The sequence below is a fragment of the Cottoperca gobio genome, chromosome 21 (genome assembly GCF_900634415.1).
Source record: "Cottoperca gobio chromosome 21, fCotGob3.1, whole genome shotgun sequence".
Taxonomy (NCBI): domain Eukaryota; kingdom Metazoa; phylum Chordata; class Actinopteri; order Perciformes; family Bovichtidae; genus Cottoperca; species Cottoperca gobio.
Window position 1 is genome coordinate 19,660,369 of NC_041375.1, and position 12,197 is coordinate 19,672,565.

The 12,197-nt window shown below is 40.7% G+C and overlaps 1 protein-coding gene across 1 annotated transcript; it reads right to left on the reverse strand.

The window, feature by feature from the left end:
* Nucleotides 1-4,819: 4,819 nt before the first annotated feature.
* zic2a (zic family member 2 (odd-paired homolog, Drosophila), a) lies at nucleotides 4,820-9,074 on the reverse strand. The gene is made up of 3 exons (XM_029459636.1): nucleotides 7,390-9,074; nucleotides 6,033-6,196; nucleotides 4,820-5,834 (listed from the first exon to the last, which is right to left on the reverse strand). The coding sequence occupies exons 1-3, from the start codon at nucleotides 8,360-8,362 to the stop codon at nucleotides 5,634-5,636; spliced, it is 1,338 nt and encodes a 445-aa protein (XP_029315496.1). The 5' UTR covers nucleotides 8,363-9,074; the 3' UTR covers nucleotides 4,820-5,633.
* Between the last annotated feature and the right edge of the window lie 3,123 nt (nucleotides 9,075-12,197).

A 12,197-nucleotide genomic window follows, 5' to 3' on the forward strand; every position in this document is an offset into this window, starting at 1 on the left:
TCGTATTAACAGCGCATTACCCATTGTGGCAAATACAGAGAATTGGCAAGGTGTTGTGTAGGAGCCATATTGAGAACCTCACTGCAAAAGCAACAGCAGGGGAGGATGCTGAGTTTGTGAGGGATTAGTTGAATTCTAACACTTTTTTGGGGGAGACCACAACAATGAGCACACCTCAGTCAAGCTTGAGTATGTCATTTACTCTGCACCTCTCCACTTTGTGTTACTCTGTGTGCATGAGAAGACCAGTCATGCCAAGCTTTCTGCATGAAAGGGAGAGTGTTAAGCTTTTGAGGCTATTTGTGCTTCTGACTCTGTACTGTTTGTGTCCGATGGGAGGTGCCTGCGCCAGCTTCCTTAAAGGAGTAGGGGGTTTTGTTTGTTTCTCTGCCGTGCCAGGAGAAGTGACAGCCATTCCGGCTCTTTCACAGAAACACATTCATCTGTGTGAGAAAGGCGGCCGCTGAACTCAGATGAAAGGCTGATGGGGGCTGCGTTGCACAGGAAGGCAGACTGTACATCGACTTCAGTACAAACACAACACAAGCCATGTCACAGACAGACAGACAGACAGACAGACAGACAGACAGACAGACAGAGAGATGAGTGAAGAAAGAAAGAAAGAAATGTTTATTGTTATAAAAGAAACAGACGCAAACAATGAATATAAGAAAGAAAAGACTACAGTTATAACACTTAACTAAAGTTAATATGTTGTTATCCTAATTATGTATCTATTTCACTAAGTAAAAAGCTTTACTATACTGGTCTGCTCACTGAACTGACAGAAGTAGAGATATTATCATGAAGGCCACAAACAGCCTACTTTAAAGTGTGCATGCATACTCATCAAAATCAACACCTGGCATCAACATTACATTAAAATAATATCAAGCCAAAAAAAAAATCAACATTTTCTTTTTAGTTTTTTTTATAGATACTACAGGAAAAAATATTCTGCATTATGTTTGTAACATTTTTTAAATGTAATTTATATTTGAATAGTTTTATGAAATATTTTGTAAAGTGTATTAACTATATTCAAACAGCGTTTTGGGGCGAGCAGGCCCGCTATTTGATGTGATACTTGTATACTATAAATAACAAAGGCCGGCGAACGGACACATTCATTTCATTAGAGCTGTTCAAATTCAATTAGAGGATATGGCGTTTGTTTTAAAAGTGTTCTTTCAATACACGGTTGCCGACAAACTCTTCGCAGTGGCTCTGTTATTTCTGCTGAGGAGGCCCATTTGGGAAGTATCACATTGAGAAACGAATTTGGAAACATGTTTTCAAACTGCATCATTTAAACGTTATTGACATAATTCATAAGGGACGCAGCTATTCATAAAAAAAAAAAGGCCTGTGAATAGTGTGTGGATTTAAAAACGTCTCAAACATGTAGCAACTACTTCACGTGCAATGTAATCAATTAAAAAAAGAAAAGAACAAAGCGTGTCCAGAAGAAATATGTAAAGGTTTATGTGCATTATATAGTTTGTAGGTATTATTCCACATGATGTTTTGTATTTGTTGATGTGTTGTTGACAAGTAAATCATTTTTGTTGGCCTTTACAAACTTGTAAGCACAGTTTATTGTTGTTATGATGCAATGTAGTCCGTTTATTCATTTACTAATTTATGTATTTACATTGTAATGATTCTTACATCGTGTAAATATAACATAATAATTATAATTCTACAGCACTATTTTGATTATTAAAGTTATCTGTCATTTAAAAGTCCAGCAGGCCTATCTAGTCCTTAAATACGGCCTTCATAGTGCGCATTATAACACTTCATACCTCAAAGCAAGTCTGACGTGGCTGTCTAGAAAAGGTCAAATATCATGAAAAAAAAAAAAAAACAGAAAACAAACAAACTGTGTTCCTTTAACAATATTGAAAAAACAATTATCCTGCCATATATGATTCAGAACGACTAAGAGCAATAATCTATGCTGGAGGTAAATTAGGCCTGCTGCTGGTGCTGTAGTTTAATCTCTCCAAACATTAATCGTTGAAATGAGGAACATGTATGCAAAAACACGCTTCTTTTTTTTACAGTAATATATCAATATGGATTTGTCTTACGTTACAAAGAAAAACAAGTTAGCCGCAGTGTGTGTGTGTGTGTGTGTGTGTGTGTGTGTGTGTGTGTGTGTGTGTGTGTGTGTGAGAGAGAGAGAGAGAGAGAGAGAGAGAGAGAGAGAGAGAGAGAGAGAGAGAGAGAGAGAGAGAGAGAGAGAGAGAGAGAGAGAGAGAGAAAGAGAGAGAGAGAGAGAATGAATCCATTATTATAAAAACACAGCCAAAACCACACTGATCACTGCTGATGCGAACATTAAGCCATTACAGCAGATACATTCTCCTAAAATGACTGACAGGTCTGATATGTTAGTAAATCCTGGGATATGCACACACACGGGCGCGCGCGCTCTGCATGTGCAGCATCCCTTGAACGCACTGATTTGATTTGATTCCCTGGAGGCCTACAATCATAAGCGCTTATTTCTTCGCCCTGTTACTCAAACTCCAACCTCACCCCTATTGATAAAAACTATTTCAGCTCGTCAAGTGAACTACAACTACAGTGGAGCTTTATTTAAACAATGTTGTCCCACATATCGACATGCTGGCCCCTTGATAAAGAAATGTGCTCTCTCTCTCTCTCTCTCTCTCTCACACACACACACACACACACACACACACACACACACACACACACACGCACCATAATTTGCTCATGCTGTACTGAACAAGTACACACTGTGTCTCGCTATAAACTGTTAATGAATTGTTTCCATGAAGTAGCGAAGGCTACATCATAACTCCAGGTAAAAAGCCTGCTGCTTCCCTGTTGTATTCCTCTTATTGAAATAACCGCTCATAAAGTATTGGGCGAGAGAGAGAAGATAAACATCACTCTTAAATTTGCATCCAATTACTTTTGTTTTGCAAATACAAATGTGGATAAGGTAAGTTTTCACGCAGGTTGTCCTCTCTTACCCACCTGCAGCATGCGCGAGCAAGAACACCACTTTATATACGCTCGTGCAGAACGCTTCAAATTGGTCAGTGAACTTATTACGTGATCTCAAAGATTTATTCCTGAACTTTGCCCTGAGTCCAAGTGTGACTCCTGATGAACAACACCTATAAGCCCAAGGCCCAGTGAAGCAGGTTGGGTGTGATGCGTCAGTATAGTAGGCTACCCTTACAGTACGGGCAACAATGTACTGAGAAGGAATAAAGCGCTTCCTTCTCCGCGGATCAATATCAGCGCAGCTGGAGCCGAACAGGAACCGGCATCGACACACTGTGTGGAGCTGACCTTTTCCACTCCCCACAGGTCAGACCTTCCTCCGCCGGAGAGGTCACTGGGCCAGCCACCGAAGGGGGCATTATGAAGTGATTTCAAGTCGTAAATAAGATGCACATAAAGCAATATTTATTTGAGACAGTACGATAAACTCATCTCAGTGTACACACTTTTGCAAAAAACAAAGATATTAGCCTTTACCACGGGAAACGAGCTCCCCCCCCCCAAAAAAAAAAAATATTTTTAACGAAGGAAAAAGGTTTTTTTTTATTTACTGTAACATTCTGCGAGACAATTAATGTGAGCAGCCTGTACAATAAAAGATAACGTTTCCTGCAGTCAAAGTAGCTCCAGAAGACAGACAGACAGAGGGCCACTTGCTGCTACAGCGGAGAGTCGGCCTGCGGCGGATATCCAGCATCACTAGCAAGTCCCACTACGTGTGTTCTGTGTTCATGGACGTCTATGAAGCACGACTCATAGAAATACAATAATGATAGAAACGTATTCACACACAAGCATGCGCAGTGAGCAGAGGCCAGCACCTCGCAGAAACAACCAAGCAGCTGACAAACAATTGTTTTAATTTTTTTCTTAAGCCTATTTAAATCATATATATCTATATATATATAGCCTTAATTATTTATTCTTCAAAGAGCGTCAGATCTGTATGAACAATGCAAGATATCTACGCCATTTTCTGTAACTTGCAGCACTACTATGTGTCAAATTAAAAACAAACTACGCCTGAAGCATGTTCTTAAAAGCATCGAAATTGATAAGTGAACTGCAGAGACATATGGCCAGCTCCCATCACAGGTTACAACTCCAGCACGAAGAAGCTTTTCCCAGACTATAGGACTAAGCCGAGTCAAGTTCAAGTTCATCAGCTCCTGTGCAGTGAAGAGTCCAGAGAGAAGGGGGGGAGGGGTCACGTTTACGAGCTGCGTTTTCAAATAAACTCAGTAACTGATCCTTGGAAAATATATAAAGTGACAAGATATGATGTATGGAGGAGAAAGCTTTGCCGTTTTTCTCTCAATGAACACACTTGCAGAATGAAAATGCTTAGTTTGCTTGATTCAAATATGTGAAACTCTGCTCCAAATGATTTGAACTAGTTAGAATTCACTTCTCCCTTATAGGGTAGGCTATAGCTTATCTTCAATAAAATTCTGACTGTGTACACACTTCACTTAAATTCCCCCAAATCTCCTTGTTTGATTTAGCACCACAAACAGCCACATTGTTTACTGCCTGCTTTAAGCATGCTTTGCAAAGCTTGAGGTAAAACACCATATGTCCTTCAGCCTGAGGAACGAGAGCTGAGTGCACGAAGAACACCTCGAGAGTAGGTGGCTAAGTTATTAAGTCTGAGACATGAGATGATTAATTCCAAAAAACAAAACTACAGCCTGTTTCCCAAAACAAGATGCAACTCACTAAACTGCACCAGCAGCCAAACAAAACAGAAAGCATGAAAAAGCAAAGCAAATATTTAGCACTTGCAACACCTTTTATTATATTTGTATGCAGTAAAATTCTTATCACAATTAGGAAGAAAACACCTCTTAAAACTTTGAACAAAAGCACATAACGAAACAACTGCCCATGTTTAGCTCATAATTGTACATATTTATAGTAAAGAAACATTCTTTATAAATACTGTTTCATCTGTAGCAAGTAAATACCATAATTTAATTACAAATGGATAAATATGGCAGTTGATATTTACAAAAGGAAGGGTGTAGTTACAGAAAATCGAACGGCACAACGTTTATTTTCCTCACAATCTTCCAGATAGTATTTCACAATTCAAACTTGCAAAGCACAAAACATCACAAGTTAAGCCCAGCAAACTAAAATATACATTCACAAGCATAATATTGTGGTCTGTTTGAGTTAAATGTTAACTTTGGCACTCTTTCCAGTTTATAGATGTTTAGTATAGTACAATCAATTTGCCTTGGGATCACAATATTCAACATTATAGTACAATTTTATCGTAATATGTGCACTAAAAGTCCAGTTAGAGAAATAGCTACCATTGAAGGAACATCTATACACCAAAGACTGACAAACTATCACAACCAATGGGAAAGTGGGCTTTCAGTAATTATTTACAATATGAAATACACCTCGACTATAATACATATTTTCCTCTGTTGGTAATCGTCATCTTCCCTGGCGAATCAAAAGTAATAAAATAAAGAAATGTTTGTGTGCCTCTTGTGTGCACGTGTCCCAATCTCCTGCTGAAAGGTCCAGTGCTGTGAAATGAGTGTGTGTTGCTTCACTTCAGCTTAGTCCTAAACATACCATTCACTGAAATTGGAGGATAGGCCACTGTGGCTGGTGGTGTTGTGCACAGCTGAGGCTGGGGACAGAGTGGTGTTGCTATGGGTCTCGGTGGTGGGAGACACCAGGCCTGGAGGTGTGGAGGATTCATAACCAGAGCTGGCTGCTGGTGATGAGTCTGATGGTGGTGGTGGTGGGGAGGCTTCATGCACCTGGAGAAAATAAGACAAATAAGTATTTACAATCCAAAAAAAAAGAAAAGAAAAGCCTTTGAATTTAGATGAGAATAAATGATGCACAATATAAAACATAATGAGGCCTGACACACACACACACACACACACACACACACACACATACATATATATATATAACTATTCAGCACACGTTTCCTGACACAATGCATTTACCTTCATGTGTTTTCGTAGAGAGCTGGGATGAGTGTAGGACTTGTCACACATTTTGCAGAGATAAGGCTTGTCCGACGTGTGAACGTGCATGTGTTTCTTTCGGTCGCTGCTGTTTGCAAACCTTCTGTCGCAGCCCTCAAACTCACACTGGAACGGCTTCTCTCCTGCAAGGAAAAAAAGAGAAGAAGAAATGTATTCAGATATTTTTTTTTCTTTTTTTTTTTACAAAGAAATGCCTCGGGCAAGGAGATGTGCGGCTTATTGGATGCGTGCAATTCAAAATGCAAAAGTTGGGTTTACAGTGATGTAACGTGTTCCCTAAAAAATCACAGCGTTCATTAACAATTTTAAAAACAACGATTAGCATGATCCCAATTGTTGTATTCAAAGTTTACAGCTTTTTTTTCTTCTTTTTTTTTTAAACGAGATGGGGGAGTTAATAAATAATGCGCATAGTGATTTGGAGGGGGTGGGAGAGGGGGGGGGGGGGGGTAAGGCCGTCCTCAGTAGGCCTACAGAAGGCGTACCATTTGCTGGGGAGACAATAAAAATCTAATTAGCACCTGACCAATTTCATGGCACGGCACCATAATGTATTTCCCAAGAAAATAAGTCCAAATGTGAAAGGCTGGTAATGGCCCTGTCTAGCACCTTAGCTCCTTATAAAAAGGGACGCATGACAAAACAAAAGACATTCCTCACGCTTAAACAGTACTACTGCTGCTGTCCTCGGCTAAACCTACACCACAACACACAACTTCTAAACAAACAGGAATTACTAATGGATTAGAATATTTAGTGTGAATAATTGTTAAGGCCAGAGAAAGGACAACCTATATGAAAGGGGAATAATATGAGCGATAAAAGCTCACTATGGAGAACAAACTATACATTTAATCCAATTGATATGATTTACTACACCAGCCTGTCTGCCCTACGATGCACGCAACGCGCTCCCACTGTCCCCTTTGACCCATTTTTAAAGTTAACCCCAAACAGTAAAACACCAACAGAGGCGGTGAAATTGTTTTCTACACGTTTGGAAAATGTTTTTTTTACGCCAGAAGAATTGTAGCCGTGTAATGAAGAATAAAAAAGTATTCCACGATTATAAACCAATTTGCTCTCTCCCTTGGATTTGATCCTAAATCTACTTGGTCTGTTTGTACGAATACTATCGACTTTAGCAGCCGAAAATAGCCAGTGATAATTAGATCTTAATTCGTGTTTGCGCTTGGCAAGGCACATGTTTACAACAGCGAAATAAATGCACATACCGGCTTAGTAGCAGCAATAACACCGATCTTATTATTTAAATAAAATCAATAAAAAGCCTTCACAGAGTTTTGATAATTACCTGTATGTGTTCTCTTGTGTATCTTCAAGTTTTCCGACCGTGCGAAGACCTTTCCACAGCCTGGGAAGGGGCAAGGAAAAGGCTTCTCCCCGGTGTGCACCCGAATGTGGTTCACCAGTTTGTATTTCGCCTTGAACGGTTTGCTCTCTCGGGCGCACTCCTCCCAGAAACAGACGTGGTTCGTCTGCTCTGGTCCACCGACATGCTCCACTGAGACGTGCGTGACCAACTCGTGCATGGTGCTAAAAGTTTTGTTGCAACACTTCTTTGGGTTGCTGAGCTGCTCGGGGTCGATCCACTTGCAGATGAGCTCCTGCTTGATGCACTGCTGCCTCATGTAGCGGAAAAAGGCACCGGGGTGGTGGTGGGCTGCCATGTTCATCCCCATGTTCATATTCATGGAGCCGTACTGGTTGTGGAGCTGCGCGGCCGAGTACGGGTCGGTCCTCGGGCTGGAAACCTGGTGGTACTGGTCGGAGCGTCCGAAAACTTCCCCGGGTAGTCCGAGCCTCATTTGCCCGTTCAGGACGTTCGGGGATCCGTGGGACCCATGCTGGTCGTGGATCCCGGGGAACAGAATGTGGCCTTGAGTGTCTGTGTGGGAGTGATGGAGGGTTCCTGCCGTGGGGCCAAAAATAGTGTGTTGGCTGCTCGCCGGAGAGGATTCTCCGAAGCCACGACTACGAAAGAGAAAGTCCCTGGTTGAGTTAAAAGGAGAGCTTGCATACGACGTGACATGGGCGGCGTGAGCACCCAAAGCCGCAGCGGGGTAGCCGGGCGCCTGGGTGGTGAAGGCAGAGCTCTGTCCCGGAGAGAGATCATGGTTCAGTTTAAACGCACCCATGTGTGCGGAGTCTACAAAGCTATTTTGTGCCAAACTCAAGTCTCTCTCCTGCATCTCGCTCGCTGAGTGATGCCTTGCAAATGACCCCACTCCCAGTCCGGGGAACTGGTGACCAGCATCCAGTAACATGATTTCAGTTAGCGATTTTTTTCTTCTTCTTCTGTCTGTTTGTTTAAATTAGCACAGGGCTACAGCGAATAAGTTAAAGAACGAAATCAAATGTTGATGCTGGCAAGCAACGATTCAACTTCCAACCTTGGAAACACCATATCAGACGTGATTCAAAACGCTGCTCCGCTCCAAAAAAAAAAAATCAGCTCGGTTTATCGAACACTGGATTTACTTCTAGTTAAACTTGTGCCGCAAAAAAATCCAAATGTAACGAAATGGAGAGTTTCATTGACTCCTCTTCTCTTGACTGCGACAGTTGGCTGCGTGAAAATGCACTCGAAGAATTAAATAATTATCTTACTATGTGTCCTCTGCGTGCACAGAGCGAGAGTAGCTGGAGCATCTCAAAAATCGCTGTTCCGATTGGGTATGTATTTATTTCTCTGGCTCGCCTGTGTTTATCGCGGAGGGTCCCTGTTTCTCCGTGGACTGGCTCTACCTCTTCTTCCGCCCCCTTTAACTGGAGCCCGTTCATTCATTCCTCGCAGTCTCATTGGCTACTGCGCCTCATCAATCCCAGGTGGCCCTCCAATAGCAGGTAGCGCTTTGGCGACTTAATAGCGCAACGCCATTTTCCACTAATAATTACCGCCTACTTTTAGGAGAAGATTTGGGGGGTATATACAAGCGAAAGGATCACGACCAGAGAGAGCAGAGACCATGTTTTTGTTGCTTGTATTCCGTAGGAACCAAGATGCAGTTTAAATCAAATACATAAATGTGGCATTTGTTGAGAAATAATAAGATTGGAGATAGATACACATATGTAGATCCGGGGAAAGAAAGAGAGAATATGCTACTGGTTATTTACTTAATTTAAATATAAAGCAACAGCTCTGTGTATTTTGTACATTTGGAATTAAACAGTGATCACGCTCCTTCATCAGTCCACACAGAGCCGTGCATTTAAATATACGAGTAGCAATTAAAACACCGTGATATTTAAAATCACACTTTTTGCGCAAGACGTTCAGTACGCATGCCAGTATGACTGCAGAAGAGGGAAGAGTGTACAAAAAGGATTTCCGGGCATCTTATATGGCATCATGCATTGATTGACTATTAAATCATTTTATTGAGCTCCAAAGTCTGCAACGGGTGCATTAATGTCTCTGTCATAAAAAGAAAACACGCTAAACATAAGGAACTAATGCAGAACATTACTTGTTGTTTAAATGAGCTGAATGTAATGCTGTAACACACACCCCTCCCCTTTTAATATAAAAAAAAAATCAGACCGATTATAATAAATTGCCACATTTGTTCAATTATACATTGTATATGCTGATATAATATTGTAATAATCTATCATTAGGTGAAGATAAAGTTCACAGAATCATTCAAATCTGACGAATCTCTCACCACTTAATTCCCCACAGCTGAAAAAGCATGTGTGTCTCCATATGGAGTGCAGTGGTTTTTCACTGGTTGTAGAACCACAACTGGGCCTTTCGCGGTGCTGCAGTGCTCACACTGGCAACCGCCACTGCTTGTTGTTGGTTCTTTTAATGGTCCCATATGTCGTCGGTTCGGTTTCCTCGGTGGCTCTCACATTCACCGCAGCAATTAAGTTACATGTTATGGTGGTGAACTGCGCTTAGATCCAAGTTAACCATTAGTGACCTGTAAGGTCGAGCCGATGCTGAACTCACAATCATAAAGCGTGAGCAATAAAAGTCGCATGTTTTTCAGTTGATATTGTTCTCTATGTGTTTTTGTTTTAGCCTCACAAACGATGCAATCATAGGCAAACAATAGGCTGCAGCCACACAGCCACTGTTTTTTTTTACACTATTAAACATAATGTTTTTCTTAATGAGATTTCACTTTTGGTTCTCTTACAGTTATAAAAACAACAACACGTATAACTGACAGATGGAAGTCATTTTTTAAAACAAGGATTTGCTTAATTTACTGGAAACTTTTCATTACAAGCACACACTGAATCTGTGTTCAAATGTGGATATAATGCACCACAGCTGCTCATTCACGTACAAGTCAAAGGAAGTTTACTTACAGTTTCACCATATCAAAATCCCATTCCATTACACGACACATTTCTCTGTCTGCCTCAGCTCTCCGGTGCTATAGGCGACACATAATTGAGAAGGCGAGGGAAGCGTTTAAAAACTTTTTGAATTTGTGTGTCTCTTAGCTCGGAGTGGGACAGGCTGAGCGTTGTGTGCCATTCTTCCAAGTCTATTTCAACCCGCACCACAGGAAACGCAGGAGCTGATCCAAGTTCAAAGTCACGTCTGCCGACCCCTATAAGAAGTTCTTTATTTCTCTGGAAAAACACAAAACCTTCCCTAGATAGAGAGAAAAGCAAAAAGGGAAAAAAAAATCTATCGGGTAGAGAGGCACATGGTTGAGGGTTTACCCTTCTACTTCGAGAAGAAAGGGGGTCTAGCCTATTGAAAGTCCCCCAAAGACCACTATTTCAACAGGTTTTAGGATAAGCAATACGCATTGAGACATGGCCCACATATATAAAATATAAATAAGATGAAATGTCTCAGAGTGGGATCTGAAGTTACAGCTTTTACATTGTAAGTATGACGCACAACTGATCAATAAAGTCAGTAGTGTTGATCACATAAGGGAAATGTGCCTGTGTATCATAGTGGGGGCCAAAGGCGTATTTCTCCTTTCTGTTATCTGACAATATCAATATGTTGACACACTGGAAGGTTACTTGTGTGGCTTCCGTGACCTTGTGTTTCATGGATGTTTGACCTGTGAACCGTTAAGACCACATATGTTGGCCTCTTGACTCCCTTTGGTAAAATAACCCTGTTTATGACAAAGCGTCTTTGTTTTAAAGAGAGAGAGAGAGAGAGAGAGAGAGAGAGAGAGAGAGAGAGAGAGAGAGAGAGAGAGAGAGAGAGAGCTTTAAGATGTCCCCCTCTTCCGTCTGAGGCATCGACAGCTTTGGGTAATTTGGAATCTATAAGTCAATAAAAAATGATCCAATTCCTTCAAGAAAGTTCAAACTCGAGGTTTCTTCTATTAATTCAGATACATGAAATATATGTGTTTTACGCATGGATTTCCATTCATTTGACATGGCAGAATACGATGGATGTTGGAGAACTCGGCAGGAACGTTCGACTCTGTGACCAAGAAGTATATTTCAAAATGTGCACGTGGGTGATATTCACAAATTGTCACGGTTAGGCACCACGGGTAGTAACTTCTGCTACCACTTTCTCAGCAAAATTGTAATTCTTGTTGTTAATTTTGTGTGGATTATGTCCCATTTAATGTGGTGTTTAATTTAATGTGTATGAAATAGGAGCCCTTAAACAAATCATAAACAGTGCACCCACTGCTCTTTCTGTGTTTTATGGGTTTCCAGAAGCTCCCATTGGGGCTGAGCATATTTTATTTATTTAACTAAATCCCCGAGACAACGATACACACATGTGGACATGGGTGCATTTTTGTGTGACTTTTAAATTATGATAAAAACAAATATAGATATGACACAAAGTCATTGTAAGATAAGGTCAGATAGATAAATAAAATGAAAAATAAACAGCTGTTAACACACAATAAAAAAGAGGAGCAGACAGAACAACCAACATTATACCAGGAGACAACCATGAACTGTAAATTAATACAAATGTATTATTTTTATTTTATTTTTGCAAGACTACAACACGTTAAATATCAATTGTAGAAGTTTTGACATAGAAGCTCTATTCAAAAACTTTGTTTCAGTTGCTGATTATCAAGTTCATAAATCAGCTTCAACAGAGAAGCACGTGCAACAGGGCCATAACATGTAAAC

What these genes read in the sequence shown, in the direction of transcription:
- zic2a (XM_029459636.1), bottom strand. Translation starts at nt 8,362, where the DNA reads ATGTTACTGGATGCTGGTCACCAGTTCCCCGGACTGGGAGTGGGGTCA. An exon ending in ACACAAGAGAACACATACAG is followed by an intron (nt 6,197 to 7,389) that starts GTAATTATCAAA and finishes TTTTCCTTGCAG; the next exon opens with GAGAGAAGCCGTTCCAGTGT. An exon ending in CTCTACGAAAACACATGAAG is followed by an intron (nt 5,835 to 6,032) that starts GTAAATGCATTG and finishes TATTTTCTCCAG; the next exon opens with GTGCATGAAGCCTCCCCACC.